This window comes from Cavia porcellus, unplaced genomic scaffold (genome assembly GCF_034190915.1).
Source record: "Cavia porcellus strain 051 isolate PalLab524CR breed Dunkin Hartley unplaced genomic scaffold, mCavPor4.1 scaffold_3, whole genome shotgun sequence".
Taxonomy (NCBI): domain Eukaryota; kingdom Metazoa; phylum Chordata; class Mammalia; order Rodentia; family Caviidae; genus Cavia; species Cavia porcellus.
The window spans coordinates 105,555,283-105,571,937 of NW_026947486.1; the positions used below are offsets into that span (position 1 = coordinate 105,555,283).

At 35.6% G+C, this 16,655-nt stretch overlaps 1 protein-coding gene across 8 annotated transcripts in view; it reads right to left on the reverse strand.

Moving 5' to 3' along the window:
* Positions 1-8,699: 8,699 nt before the first annotated feature.
* Positions 8,700-16,655, reverse strand: part of Mcf2 (MCF.2 cell line derived transforming sequence) — a 99,582-nt gene continuing 91,626 nt past the window's right edge. For 7 of the 8 annotated variants that reach the window (XM_063246470.1, XM_063246469.1, XM_063246468.1 and 4 more), the window contains 6 exons: positions 16,326-16,418; positions 15,123-15,201; positions 14,514-14,577; positions 13,198-13,307; positions 11,564-11,676; positions 8,700-9,443 (listed from right to left, as the gene is read on the reverse strand). In XM_063246470.1, the coding sequence (XP_063102540.1) occupies positions 9,411-9,443; positions 11,564-11,676; positions 13,198-13,307; positions 14,514-14,577; positions 15,123-15,201; positions 16,326-16,418 (492 nt within the window). In that variant the 3' untranslated portion in view covers positions 8,700-9,410. Of the gene's footprint in view, positions 9,444-9,700; positions 9,758-11,563; positions 11,677-13,197; positions 13,308-14,513; positions 14,578-15,122; positions 15,202-16,325; positions 16,419-16,655 lie in introns of all 8 variants that reach the window. The other variant, XM_063246467.1, reaches the window with a different exon arrangement.

Here is a 16,655-nt window from a genome sequence, read left to right on the forward strand (position 1 = left end):
CCATGAAGGAGAAGCTTTCGTGGACCATGCCCTTCTTTCCATGATGTTTCTGCCTTGGAGCCAGCTGACCACGGTCTGAATACCTTGACACTATGAGCCAAATCAAACCTCTCCTGCTTTAAATAGTGGATGCCAGATATTTTGTCCAGCAATGTAAAACCTGACCAATGTAAAACCTGATCAATATAATCAGTTATTTGGGGCTGGGGAGTGTGATTCCTTAGCGCCTATTGGCTTTTGAAAGCATTCAAAAATACTTAGCAGAGATAAAATATTTTATGAGTTATAATTTTCTAAAACTGTAAAGTGCTTGGTTCAGCATGTGCAATATTTATTTGTGTTTGTCTGATATTGTTTTATTGTTGATGCTTAAGAAATTATTAACTACAAACGGTCATAAAGATATGATCATGAGCTTGCTTTTAGAAGTTTTATGATTCTAGCTTTTCTTTTTAAATCTACGACCCAACTCAGATTAAAATTGTGTGCTGAGTAAAGAATAACAATGGAGGTTTCTTTTTCAGTATTAAAACCCAGGTGCCCATGACCATGTGTTAAAACAGCTTTCTGTTCTCCATTCCGCTGACATGGCACTTTGATTAAAAATTAACGTTTTAGATTCCACATATGAGTAAAGTTATTTGGTATTGAATTTGTGTGTCTGTTCACCAAGGACTGGGGAAGTTGGGAGGGCAGTTGAAGTGATGTTGCTCAAAGGTGGCAAAAATTCAGTTCTATAGGAAGGGTAAGTTCAAAACATCCATCATACAATATGATGACTACAGTGGACAGCAATGTTTCCTTTAAACACGCAGAGAGTAGATATGATGTTCTCACCATAAAAATGACAACTGTGTGCAATGATGCTTATGACAGTGAGCCAGATTTGCTCATTGTACATTGTGCACAATATAAGGATGGTCAAAAATAACACTGAATAGATTGCTTAAATTTATTACAGCAAACAACACATTGCCATTTTGGCACTTCTCCATAGTCAACATGACCATGAAAGATAAGCATTCTGAATCAGTGCAGGACATTGTCAGCCAAGACAGCACCACTAAAAGACATTCACAAAAGAGGATTTCCACAACTGCTTCAGAGGGTGGCAAGAGCAATGGGAGAAGTATGTGTGAAACAAAGGGCAGTATTTTGTGGGGGAATAATGGCAATGTGTTTTTACTATAATAAACTTTTAAACACGTGCCATATTTTTATCATTCATTGTATATATAGTTTTATCAGTCCATTTAAAAAACAAGTAATATTTTTAAGAGGAATTGTTTAATATAGATTTCTGAAAATCCTATTTTTTACACTAATATCGGTATCATATTGTATTGGTTACTGTAGTTTATACTAACACTTGAAACCAGGTATGTAAGTCCTCAAAAGTTTCATGACGATTTTTCTGTTTTAGATCATTTGCTTCTTCTTTGGCATCTTAAGAGTATAGTTGTATTTTTAAATATTTTTGTACTCTGGTTTCTCTTCAGATCGTATAAATATTTTGCCTTTTTAAAAATATTTTTCAAAGGGGCCTGATGAGATTTCAATTTTGATTGCATTAAATCTATATGTCAACTTCTAGAAGATGGATTTCTAAACATCCAGCATTCCAATCCATGAACACAGTGTATCTCTGCGTTTTAAACGTCATTTTAAATACATCTTAGCAAAGGTGTGGAGTTTTCAATATAGAAGCCTTGCTCATCTGTTGTCACATATACTCCTATTTGTTTTATGTTTCAGGTTGCTAACATAATTTTTTAAATTTTATTTGTGTTGCTAGCTTAGAGTAGCACAATTTATTTTTGTAAAGTGATTTTGTATACTACAGCCTGAAAAATTCACTTATTAGTTCTGCTGGGTTCTTCTTGTGTGTAGATTTTTTGTGGTTTATACAGATACATAACCTGCTAACCATGGCACAGTCGTTGCTCTTTTTCCTGACTTTTCCTTGACTTATGGCACTGCCTAGGAATTCTAGTACAAAGCTGAGGGGAAATGATCAGAATGAATATAGTTAGCTTGCTTCTAATCTTAGGGGGAAACTTGCAATATTTCCCTATTAAGTGTGATGTTAGCTGTGAGCGTGCTTTATCAGTTTGAGGAAATTCCTTTTATTTCTAGTTTGCTGAAAGTTTCTCTAATGAATGCGTATGTAGTTTTGTCATTTGCTTTTCTGCATCTAATGAATAGTGCATAATTTTCCTTATGTTCATGTTAAAATGATGAATTGCATTGATTCTAAATGTCTGTGGGTATTTGAAACTATATGTTTCCATCCATTTCTCTCCCTCTTTAGCTGCAGTCACAAATGTTGAGATGGTATATATTTTTTCCTTAAATTTGAAGTAATTCTAATTTCCTTTGTGCTTTCTTTATTTGATCTCTACATGAATATTGCTTAATATTCAAATACTTAGAGGTACTGATTCCTAATGTAATATATTGACACTTTATATGGTTCCCATTTTTTCAAACTTATTAAGACATTTTAAGAAATACGATATAGTTTCTTTGGATGCTTTTTTCTTGCATTTTAATACTAAGGATGTATTCTATGGTTGTTGGGTATGTATTTTAAATAATGTATATATAAATCAATTTTGATTGTTGGTACACTCTTCTGATTAATTACCTAAATAATTTCATAATTAAATAATTCAGAAATGACCCAGATTAGATTACCTAGTTTTCTATGTGACACAATATTTACACTGAGCTCTATCATCTTTAGGTTTGGTTTCATGTTACAAATAAAATCTGAAACCAAATAAATTACTCTTGCTCTACTAGATTTATTTAAAATAGTGTACCATTACCCGGAATTCAAAGACAAGGCCCAAATCAGCATTTTACAGAAATTATGTATATAACAATAAAACTCTTCTTTTCTTTTCCCATACTGTGTTTTTGTAGACAGGCATTACTTTCCCTGTTTCCTCAAACATAACACCTACCTGGAAAATGAGCCTTGGAAACAGAGATCAAAAATGCTAACCCCAAACATGTAAGTTATGTCATAAGTTAATAGTTGTTTAGCTGTTTAGTTTTTTGTACGTTAACATTTAGATACTCTAACTCTTAAAGTTCATTGTTTTAGTAACCAAAAGCCTAACAATGAGAAAACAAGACACTTTTTAGTAAAACATAGAAACTTTGCTTTAAATCTAGCTTTGTGAGTTTAACCAATATCTCAATATTTTATAACACCATACTGTTTTAGACATGGAGAACTTAATATTTTAAAAATAGCCGAAAACAATTACTTTAGATGACTTATAACAGTTAACACTTTGTTAATCTATATATTATCTTTGACCAAGAAAACCTCTCAAGTTATGACACACAGGCAATAATAGATATAACATTTATAAACTGATTTTTTATATTATCTCGGCTACCAACTTTAAAGACATTTTTATTCTTCTCAAGTAATTTAAATTAGCCTAGAGTTAAGCTACATGAACTACAAATATTTTAGATAATATCTTGTGTATTTATTTATCTATCAGCCAACCTAAGTAGAACTTTTGGTGGATAATATATACTTAAATTTTAACACAGAGAAGCATACATATTTACTTAAATGATATGCAACATTTATGTTATCAAACTTGATGTATTTTATTCCTAGGTGAGCCTAAAGTCTTTCAGGCTTTACTTGATGTTTTAAATGAATTTGGTTACTCTTAAAATGTATACAAGTATTATTTACATAGAAATCTCAAAAAGAACCAAAAACTAAAAAAGGAAAGTATTGACTTAAAATATTTTTCTTAAATGTAGTATACATTTGGACATTCATTTATATATACATCTAAAACAAGTTATGCTGTGAGTCTAAACTTTAAAGTTATAACTGTAAGTTTAACACATGAAAAGTAATTAGTAGGTGCTCTCTTTTATGCAATATATGCTTAGGTCTTACACATATAAAATAATCAAAAATTAACATCTTAAATTTGGTTCTAACATTTAAACTCGATCTATTTGTCTATTGATTTTCATTAAATGGCATTTTTGTTACTGCGTAAATGAGATATACTTATATAGTAGGTAATAAATTTATTTTCACTTATTAGAACTGTCTCCTAAACTTATCAACCCTGTAAAGAAGTCCTTAATTCTTGTCAATATAGTTACACCCTATAAAACCCTTTGAGTCTAAAATTTGTCTTAACAGTAGGAACTAAGTATGTAAAAATATCTATATAACTGTGATACCGAATGTTGCTAGCCTCAGTACATTAAATGATATTGTTGTGTTTCCCAAGAGTAGAGGCCTTCAAAGATGTGAAACTGAAAAACACCTTATCATATGCGTGACTTCCGTGCTAAAATTACTGATGGTGGTAAAGGTTTTCAAGCTCAAGCATCTGGCTTTCCCTTGTTTTCCAACTACTTGTGATGAAATGTGCATGGTAATCCAGAATGAGACAGCTACCAGGTGATTCAGATGTGCTTTTAGGCTTGTGCTTATGTGATTGTTATGTAATTGTGTTATAACAGTTATAGGTACCTAAACACGCTACAGTTCAAACAATGTCACTCTAATGAATGGAGATTATGCATTAATGATCTGTAAAGTACATCTATAAATAAGTACATTCCACTTAAATGTCACTCTGGTAATAGCAGATTGTCAAAAGATAACAAAGGAAAAGTTTCTTTACACCATTTAGTATTTTGTAATTAGATAAAGGTAACTGACTAAACAGTTATTTTGTACTAAGTGAAGACTTAACGTGTTTTGGAGATAATAATGTCATCATGATTGCCGTGCTAAAATGTTATGCTGTCCTGCATCTCAAGTTTTCTCTGTAAAACTTTACGATTTCTATCTGCAGTTGTCCTGCAGGAATTCAACTTTTAAGACAACCATGATTGGAAGTAACAGTTCCTTCATCATGTTATGTATTTCAACTATTCTATGTGTTCAACTACTGGGGTTTGGAAACCAGAGGTTAAAAAGATAACTGGGCTAGGGGGACAGGCAATATTTTGGCCTTGGTCCTCCAAGGTCAACCAGGATCCAGGACATGAGGGGACCTTTTCTATAGGATCTTACATCTTTGGTAAATCACTCAACGTCCTGAGCAGGGAGACTGTTGGACCTCAAATAGGAGGCAACCAATGCACAGTGTATCAAAGAGAAAAATGTCTCCCATGCTTCCACAGGGAGCCATATGATCAAGCAAGACTGGGACCCATCCTGAAGGCTGACACTCACAGAAGAGCTGAGAGGCTCAGTACTTGGTTCCAAAAGTAACCCTAAAGAGCCTTAATTGACCTTGATTAACTTGCTCTTAAGCACGCAGCAAAGTATAACCAAAAGTGTATTTCAAAACATCATTGTAATAAACTCTGAGTACAGAAAGGGGGCTCCAATCACTGACTCCCACTGTCAGTTTCCAGCTACACCTGGAGCTGACCACTGTTGCTATTCAGTGAGTCCAGAAAACTACAGTGCAAGCCATAAAAACCCAGCTAGAGTCTTGAAATCCCTTAGCTAAAAATTGTCTTTCAAAACTGCAGAGCCCTTTTAACTTCTTATGGATAAAACTTTATGGACTTGTGCACTAATAAATGAAATCTGTTGTCTTTAGATAAGTAATTCATATTTGGTGAAAAAAAATCTTAAAGCAAATATCAGACTTACAGACAACCTTTACCAACCGACAGGTCTGGGAACCACCTGGTTATGATTGCTACTACAGTCCCTTAAGAGCAATGTAGGCATGTGGCTTTTCCTTCCGATCTGCCTTTCCATACTAGTAATCATGCTTTGACTGAGTGCGCTTTAATTTCTTGGAAAAAGTTATGTATTCTCGCCTGCAGGCTACCAAACTCCAAGTAATCACGCGGCAATAATGACCAATGTGTCAGATTTTTACCAGTATCCACTAGACTGACCTAAAAGGAGTTCCCTACTGCTAAACCCCAACATGACTTCTACCTAAGGCCTATTAGATTAGCTGTCTAGAGAAGGTCCCTGACTGCAGTCTCCCCTACAGATCCTTCTCAATTAGAAGCAGCTAGATTAGAACTGCATTCATTTGCCCCTCACCTGTCAGTGACACCTCTTCAGAGCGGAGAGTATGAGGCAGCAAAGTTAGACAGAAATTAATACACAGACAGAGAGACTGGGCTATAAAGGAAGTCAGTGAAAGATGAAGACCTCAAAATTGTGGCTGGAGGTACTTGTAAAGAAGGCAAGGCCTCAAGACAAAGTCACTTGTATAATTCCTAAGGAGTAAGAATTTGAAACTATACTGTAATTAGTACTACCCAGTCCATTAGAGTTTTATAACAGATACCTAGGTGGCTGGCCAGATCTCCTGAACTCATCCCTTCCTCAAACTATTCTGTTTTAGAAGTCAGAGATAGGCCAGGGTTAGTGATGCTAGCCATACGAACTTGCTACATGCCCCGTTCCCCTACTGGATCCATATTAGCTAAGTGACTATATTTTTATTGGTCGATTATAATTTGACCCACGTTGTGACTTTACTGTATAAATTACCCCTGACAAAGGGCCTCGGTGGCAACACAGTTGGGACCCTTTCAGTCTCTCATAAGCCAGCTCTCATAAAGCTTTCCTACCCATACAAAAAACAATGCCAGCCCCAATCGGACTATCCATGCCTTACTCTTCTCTTGCTCGGTGGCTGCCCTGTGAGCTAAGAAAGGCAAGGATGGGGTGATAAGGGCTGGCATTTTTGATCTCTAGTTTTCACGGCTGATTATTTTTCTGCTAGGTTTTATTTGGAGACAAACTCAGTAGGAGAAAAGTCTGTAAGTACCATGGTTTGTAGACAGAAATTTTCTTTTTTAATCAATTTTACTGTTACATTTTAGATATACATAATCACATTCATCATAGAGAATTTGTACCTATGAATGATGTAACTTACGTTTTTCTAATTTTTTTTCTTTACTAAACATTTGGTTAGAAGAAATGAACATTAAGTTACTTCTCATTGTTCGCACTACTTTTGCAGGTGTCTTCAGTGCAGACACGGATATGGGTGTGTGTGAGAGTGTGTGTGTGTGGGAGTATGTGTGTATCCATAAATATGCTCCTGGGACAACAGAAATACACACTGTTAAAGTATTATTGGAAAGAAGATTGGTAACTTAAAAGGACATCCTCAGTAGTTAACCTGAAGTATAAGACACCACAGTATCTGAAAAATCTCTTTTAAGCCTGTCAACTTTATAGGGAAAAGCTCAACAGATCTAAAAAGTTTTATTCACAAATGTAAATGTATTGATGGAAAACATTAGATCTTAGCTAGCATAATGCATTTGTAGCTTTATTTCTATGTGCAGAGAAGTTCTTTCTTTATGCCAGTGTCATATTTGGCAAACATCTGGAAATTTTAACCTGTGAATAAATATTGTCCAGTTCATTTTATACCTGTAATTTTGGTATTCTCAAACCTAGTCATCAGTTAAAATCTGTAAACTGTCCTCTGGAATCAGACCTTCTTTTCTTCTGTTTAGATTTTGCACCAACCTAAATGATAAATTAGTTAGTAGCCAATAATGATAAGATAATAAAAACAGAGGTTATACTGCAGCCCAAATTTTCACAAAGCTATTGTATATATTCAAAGACTTCCATGACACTATGACACTATCCTTGGGCCCTTTTAGTAAGTCACAAAGGAATTAGGTTACTAGAAAAAATAATTACTTTAATACTTCATTATTAATTTTTACCCTTATGAGTATTCTTTAGGGTTAAAGTATACAGTCAATGTAGAATTTCACTTCAAGTTATTGACATGAGGAAGAAAAATATTTCAGTTAAAATTTCTGAAAAAAAAAGTACAGAAGCTTAATTCAGTCCGCTTCTAAATATTTTCTTCCTCTTTAGGCTGTCTCACAATTAAACTATATTTGGCAGATCCATCTTGTAATTGGTGTTATATAAAGTCACATGCATAAGAATAGAATGATAAAGCAAAAAAAAGTCAATATTTGAGCTGATAAAGAGAATTATGGCCATGTGATAAAGTAGCAAGGTATGATCTCTGACACTTACTGGGCATTCCTTAGATACATGATTAGTGAGTGATTTAACCAAATCGAATGTGATCTGCAGCCATTAACAAAGGCTAGATATATTGGCTAAATCATCTGAGCCAAAGGGAAATCACAAACGAACATGCAGACTCATAGCATTTGATTTTTCTTCAAAGCATGTTTCACTCACCAAAGGTTAACGTTCCTTTCAGGGAGCTATACAGGTATGGCTGAAGCAAGAAAATGAAAGCCATCCCTGTGATATCTCTGCTGCTGAAGACCACACAACAAAGATACAGATAAAGCAAATGTCTGATTAGTCACACAAGTGCATAATCTGAAGTCATCCAGGCTTTGCAAGCACACCTACTGTTGACCCTCAGCATCCTCGCACAGAAACCAAATGGCATCACCATTTCTAATCTGGAGGTCTTCTGATCCCCTCTTTCTGCAGTCTACTAGGGTTTTATATTTCTCTGGAGACTGCAAAGTTGTTTTGAAAAATTATATTACAAATTTGATTGAAAAACTGCTTGCATACTGACTGTTGTCCATGACACAAAGAATTCACTGCTTCAAAAGTAAATGTGGTAGTGGCAACAGCTTTGCAAGAGCAAACTTGGGCAGTATGTGGCGGAAAAACAGCAGGAGACGGGTTTATATAATCTGAAGACTTTTTTATTTTGAAAAAGAGAATTACAGCATGAAATGTACAGAAAATAATAGAGCACAATTCATTTGTTACATGAATCAGAAGCATTAGTCCAGAAAAAAGAATGAAAATATTAGATTTTGAATACAATTATTTGTAAACTACTCTTATGAAAATTTTATCTTGGCAAATACAAAAGGCAATAGCTCTGAACAAAATTTACTAACACCCCCCAAAGTATTTCCAGACTTAGTATCATTTTGCACAGGTTAAAATAATGGGCACAAAAGCTCTAGATCCAATGAAAGCCTATTAAATCATAATATTGTGCTTCACTTGACCTTAATCATTTTGCAGCCATAATTTTAACGTAGTTCATAATAAGCTAAATAATCCAAGGCACACGGATTGTATTTGGTTACAAAGATACAGAAAAGAAACAATTTTTAAGTCCAAAAGTATTGTGAGATGAGAGTTTTTTCCAGCATAATATCTTCTACATTAAATGCAATATTTTAACGTATAATGAAAACTTATCGAAACAAAAGAAAAATTATGTGCGGTTGATTCTTCGCAAGTCCAAAGGAGAAAAAAAAAAAAACATGAAAATAATATCCACATTATGTGGGTTGAACATCTTTTGAGCAGTATTTTTTCCAAATGGGCTGAAGAACAGACAGGAAGCAGCTACTTGCCATGTGACAGGGTAGCTTCATCAGTACAGGAGAGCCACATCCGACACGGATCTCTACAAGGGAAGTGGAATCCATTATTTCTCAGTTTTCACCTTAATGAAGTGAAGCCAAAAGACAGCAGCTCATTTCAACTTCATTTTGTGATGGGGGATACAACACATTGTATTTCTCTTTGGTATGATTTCCTTAGGAGCACAACTCTGAAAATTATTGGGAGAAGAGGAAAACTAATAGGTTTCCTGTATTCCCCTCCCCCATGATTAAGACATTAATACATTTTGCATATTTATTCTGTTTTGGGACTCCATACCCAGAAAAATGCTTGCTGAAGGCTCAGATCTCAGTCATCTTTTCCGTCACAGGTCATCTGTAACAAATGTTTAAACACAAAATAGCTCGCTCTGGCCTTTCGCTCACATCTGAACTACCTGTTACTCCAATCCAGTTTATCCTCAGCTAATACTAATTAGGAAATTGATCTTTTATTACTAGTCAAAACCAGTGGTCCTCAAAGCGAGGGAAGCAGATCCTTGAGGTTCCCGAGATCCTTTCGAGGGATATGTAAATCAAGCATCCATTAAGCACTGTTTGCCTCTTTTACAGCATACAGTAGTTTTCTAGAGGTTGTCCAATGTGTGATAGCACAACAGATTGGATGCAAAAACAGATGTGAGTGTAGTTACAATGGGTTTATTAATAATGTAAAATAAATAATTTTTATTTCTAGCTTTTAATTTATAGTAAGGGAAACATCAACAGATGTAAATTGTATAAGAGTTCCTCAGTGCTCTTAGTTTTTAAGAATATAAAGTGTTCTTTTACTCAAAATTGGAGAACTGCTATTCTAGACAATTACCTCTATTACACTTTGCTTGCTATCTCTGAGTCTCAGTTTCCCCTTTGTAAATTACAGGTAAGAGAATTTGGCTTTTCCCACACCAATACATGCTGGTAATATTGACGAATTATTTGAGTAAGCTGCAAGGTTTCATATTATGTTCATCATATTATCAGAAGAAAAACATCTATTACGTTTTTTAAAGACAGGATTTCAGAGTCAGTGCTGTGCAGCCTGTGATTGCCCAGCCATTACTCTCTCACAACATTAGACCTTCTAAATTGAATCGGTTTCTCTGAAAGACACCATGGAGCAGCCCACTGCAAAGCAGCTTTCCCACCCTCCAAGCTGGTGCCCCTAAGCGGTCCAAAACATCCCTCTAATAGCCCAGTAGGATCCTAACTACTTGGAAATGATTTCTCCTTTGAAACAGTTATATTTGCCCTAAAGCCACTTCCTTGTTCTAATATGCTGATATCGGGTATCATTAGTGCATTTTTTGAGAACTTGCTAAAATAGGTTCCTCAGAGGTTATGAAGTCTTTTTAATGTGTAATTTTTATTTCCTATATTTTCCAGTCTGGAATCTAAACTAATTTCTATGGTATATTTGAAGCTTCATAGTCTCTGATTCTTACATATCTGAATGAAAAACAGTTGTGGGTAAAATTACACAGAACTACACATAAAAACATAAATAAGTGCATGAAAAACAGGTGAAATCTACTTGAGTGAGTCCGTGAGTATTACCAATGTCAATCCCCAGGTTTTGACATTTTACTATAATTATTCAGAGTGTTATCATTAGGGAAACCTGGGTGAATAGTACACAGGAATGCTCTGGACTATTGTTGCCATTTTGTGAGAATTTATGAATTATTTTAAAATAAAAATTTAAAGAAAATCCTGCATACATAAAGAGAAATACTGAAAGAAACATCCTACATTTTATTTAAAAAAAAAAAACAGACAGGTCGAATTGTAGAAATCTGGAAAGATTGACTATTTCATCAATTTCACTGGAGGTCCATGTATAGCTCAATTAGGTTCTAAATAAGGAAAGAAGTATTTACTGAATATTCATAATGAGATATGCTTTAAATGTTTTGGTTGTAGAATGTAGCTAATGACTTCAGGATACTGATAAAAGATCGTCTCTAGGTGTTTCAGCTATTTTACCAATAACACTGCCTCAAAAATTTTAATGTCAGGGGCTAGGGATTTAGCTCAGCAGCATAAGCGCCTGCCTTGCAAGCGCATGGTCGTCAGTTCGATCCCGGGTACTCGTAAAAAATAAATAAATAAATAAATAAATAATTTTAATGTTACTACTAACCAGTAAGGGTGTATCTCCTTCTTCATTGCCAGCATAAGCTGAGTAGAAATAGTTGTTAGCCCATTCCTCAGGCTCTTCGGGGTTTTCTGCAGACTGTGACTTCTCAGGCCAAACTAAAAGAAAAAAATTGAGTGTAGCCATTACTTAAAGGTGCTGGTTCACCACAAGGTGAAAAATAAACTAACCATAATACTCCAGGCTGTATACTTTAGATTAGTATCTTGCGCTATATAATAAGGTTGCCCATTAGGCTGCACTATTTGGGAACTAGTGACATATAAAAACAATGCCTGAACTGTCACATTCTCTTTTTACTCTTTTTAGAATGGTGGGAAAGTTGTTAACAGTATTAAGTTGAATAACATTTTAGAGAACATTTACCTTTTCTTACACAATTGTATTAGTTACATTCAAACAGTCCTTATAATTTCTGCCTGGTATTAGTATTTTGGCTTAGTTTCTCTCTTCTACTAGGTGGAGATCATGAATCATACATTAGATGTCCTATGAGACTCTGCATTGCAGAAAGTACTTGATTTTGTTTAAAAGATAAATTGACTTACATTAAGTAGTCTAAATTACAAATTAGCACAATCTCATCTTGGCCATACTAAACTGTTCACGTGACCTTGGGAAGGTCATGTCAGTCTTCTCTGACTTGGTTTCCATATCTGTCAGATGAATGCATTGACACTAGGGCCTCTCCTGAGTGCTGTGGAGGCCAACATGAGAGAAGAGACCTTTGAATGGATAATGGAAAACTGCGTGAGGTCATCATTACTGTTTCTCCTCAACTACTGGGAAACTCTTCCAGATTCAGGATCATCATACTTCAGTGTTAAGTACCAGGCACCATGTTTGGCATTTCTCCAGAGGACTCTCTGCTGATGATGCCAGAGCTGTTGAGGGGATCCTATCGTGTGCTTCTATAGCACCTATACCTCCCTACTGGGACACGCCACATTTAATTTTAATTGCTTGTTGAATTCTCTTCCTACTCTCCTAACTTCATGAAGATGGCGGCTAGATGTACCTTAATTAGACTTGATGCTCAATGTTTTGCATAGTTATGGACACACAGATCATGCTACATTAGAACTTGTTGAATTACATAAATGATTAAAATCACTTCAAATCACACTATTCTCAGAAGGACAATACACATTCCAGGTGTGAATTACTCCTCTCTGTCTACTAAACTAAGTGAAACGTGCATTGCTTGAAACCCATATATGTGTTTTATTTATCTCTACCCCTCCATTGTAGGGGTTCCCATACAGCATATAGATCAGAATCATATAGAGGTTGGTCAAAATTCAGATGGCTGGGTCTCATGCCCAGCCAGAGTTTGTGCTGCAGAAAATCTGAAGCAGAGAAGCCAAAGGAGTTTCCTTCTGTATTTCAAGTTCCAATTGATGCTACTGCTCCTGCTCCAGGAGTGACACTTTGACAACCACTGCTCTACAGTGCCCACCGAGCATTTAGCATATGCCAGACACGAACCCTTTGAGTGTGGGTTAACTTTTTTTTCTCTTTACACAAAAATAACAGATGGATGGGCTTCACACATTAGCAATTGGAAATAAGAACTTGCACAGCCTTGAATCTCCTCTGGGGATGACCATGACACATACCTGCACTTGCTTCTGCCTGAACTGGCACGGATGTCTCACTGCCCTGGACCACAGCACCAGTGTGCTCCGATTCAGCTTCTTCAACACTTACAAAAGCTGCCTGATGTTTTCTGAAACAGTAATTAACAGCAATAAATGAGCTTCTATACACTCTAAGAATAGTAAGTTAAAAGTTGTATTTCTTCCCCCAATACCATGTGTTAAGAACAAGCTCTGAGAGTCCATTCAAACAGTTCATAATATGCTGAAGCCTAAATCCTAGGACCCAAGCCTGCAGGTTCTCTCTTACGCAAAGAAAAAAACCAATCCCTTCTAGATTCGAAGCAGGTAATGTTGTGTGTAACTGCTTTGGCTCTGTGGACTTTTATCTTTAATGAGTTAGGCAAGGTATCTATAAATGAAGATTAGACCCAAAACTGTAGATTAAGACTAGCACTGTTGAGTAGGTCCCATCCACTATTAAGCTCTTATATACAAACTAACGTGTTTGCTTCTACAATGTAAGATAAAAGATTGAGTAGTGACTTGGGTTCTCCTAAAGCCTTACCTGAGCCTCAGAGGCACATTCTTCTGATTCTGGTTACTTATAAAAGATGATGAGCAAAAGAAAAAATATATTTCCTGTAAGTCATTCAATAATCCCTACATCATGTAGACACTTCATGATGAATGTCCTTGCCCAGATTCTGGAATCAGTTTGGAAATCCTTTCTGCATACATAGCATTGTTCTGTGGACTGTCTACCTTCTAGAATTCCCTAAGGTAGACTAAAAAGCCCATATTTCCAAAACAGCAGTAATGTGCTATCATACAAAAGTGCTACCTTCTTTAAGGACCTTGTGGTTGTGTCTAGGGTCAGTTCCTTCTCAGAATTCTAACCTCCTCTCTAACCATGTAGAGAGAAAGGCCAAATCACTAGCAAATACTCTCCATCAAGGGACCCAAAGCTGGAAGCGAGTCTTTTATCTGACTTTTTTCCATATTCTTACAACTCTTTCTCCAATCAGACTGAAGGTAACCAAAAATACCTGGCCAAGAAACCCATGAGTGCAGCCACTTTTACTGCCTACTTGCAAATCTTCTTATGATTATACTGAGAACAAAGCATCAAAACCAATCTGAGGGAAAACATTTAAGGACCACCAGGCACCGATGAATACATGGCTAGAACTGGGATAAAAATGTACTTGTGGAATCAGATGAGCTGTGGCTAAAACAGCAGGTCTGATTTTGTCTGAGATACTTTATGTTGCTTCCCATCACACACAGAAAAGAGAAGACTGTAGAAATGATATTTTAAAAGAGTTATCACTTACTCATCATTCTGCCCAGCAGAAAGTTGATCTCGTTCTGTTACCTGATCCTGTTGCATCTTTTTAACTATGAAATACAATAGAGCTTCTATAAGTGTCATTCATAAGCCACACTCCCTGTATCCTAAAAGGTCAATGGTCTTAGTGTCTGTCTGTCTGTCTGTCTGTGTCACACACACACACACACACACACACACACACACACACACACACACCCTTACCCTTTCCAGGGACTTGAAATAACCGGAGAGAACACCAGTCTAAAGTTGAACTGGGAAAGGTCCAAACCATGTCTAGAACTGGAACCAACCCCCCATCCAAACCTCATCGAGCACTGATTACTTAAGCCCTGAGTAATTTGCCTCCTGTGAGGGATTGGAATTAACACCATTCAATCACTGTGTTGCTTCTCAAGCACTAAGGTTTATTTTGTAATATAACATAATTTAAATGAAACTCTAAACCTCAATTTCTCACTTATTTCTTTAACAAACCTGCTTATTATTTTAAAAGGCAAATATCAGTTATTCTCTTTCTCTGCCAGTGTCACAAGGTCTGAGACAACGAGCTGTTACTACACTTCCTGTGTTGAAAATGCATATTTGAATTTACCTGTCATAAGTTCCTGCTGCTTCAACAAAATATTTCTTATTTCTTTTAACCATGACATCTTCACATCTACATTAGGAGCCTAAAGATGTAAAAAGGGTGGAAGGTAAATTTTCTTTAAAAATAAGACTTCTATCACAGGACAAATGTAATTAAATATATCAAACATGATCTATTCCCAAAACACCATGTACGACTTCTGGCCTTTTGGACCTTAAAACTTTTAAGAAGCTAGTCATTGACCATCAGATTGGATGAAATAATACAGTCAAAATCATTTCAAAACTGCCCTTAACTAGTAGACTGACAACTAAATAAACTGCAAAATATAATTTGATTTTTCTCTTTTCAGGAAAGGTTCTTTGTAAAATATAAATATTTTTCTGTCTTGGTAAAATAAAGTAAGCTCTAATATTTCTGAAAATAAAATCAATGGCAAAATAATCTTAGTGACTAAGGAAACATCAAAGCTTGCTTAAATATCTTCCCATTACTTACAAGACACGTTTGTCAAATCTTACCAACTATTACATCTTAAAGCAAACCAGGCGAAGTATTTTTAGGGATTATAGTCACTAAGTGCAGAGCTAAAGCAAAAGAATTGCGTGATTGTTAACAGATGACAGTGTCTGGAGGAGTCATGACTCATTCAAAGATTAATGGCAACACCTTCTTGAAATACTGATTCTTCGCATTTTCCCTGAAAGAGAGTGGGCCCTACAGCTCTTCGGACAGAGCTGTAACCATATTCTTTAAAACCAGGGAGCAAATCTGAGCTGTCAAAGCCCCAGGTCTTATAATCAGGTGTCCTTTGAGTACTGAAGAAAACAGGGACTCAAAACTATGACAATTCCAAAGCCTTTAAAAACTTGAAGTCAAAGAAGCACCTGCCGAGCTGTCAGCTACAGTTAATAAGTCTCCTAGTGTAATTGTGAAAACTTAAAGCACTACAAACACCTCAACCTAAATAGTACCTTAATTTAAAGAAAATGTGCTACCTGGAAAAATGTGAAGTACACCACTAAATATACTCAAATAATACACAAGTGATTTACATGAAAAGAGTGAGATTTTTTGAAATATGACCAAAATTATTTTAGCAACTCAAAATATACCAGGGATCAAGCTCATGACCTTGCACTTGCCAACTCATTTTTATACCTTAGCGCAGTTTAAGGTGTCTAAAATAATTTTATGATGACCAACCTGTATAATATAAACTTCTTCCTTCCCACCATACCAGATCTCAAACTTGCGATTGTCACCTTTTACGTATTCTGTGATTCCAACTTCATCCATCTATGACAAATACATCAAAATTTTCATGAGCATGTTATTTTGTATATGAAATTCCATTAACTCTACCCCACCATACTCAGAATGGAACAGAACTTATCACTTGGGAAAAATACACATTTTACATTCAGTGAATATGAAATCATAAGCATAATCACAGAGCCAAGAATTTTAAGTATTTTTATGAAACAAGACACTTTATAGTTTGCATTGTGGGTTCCAGTCCAGTGATCGACACAA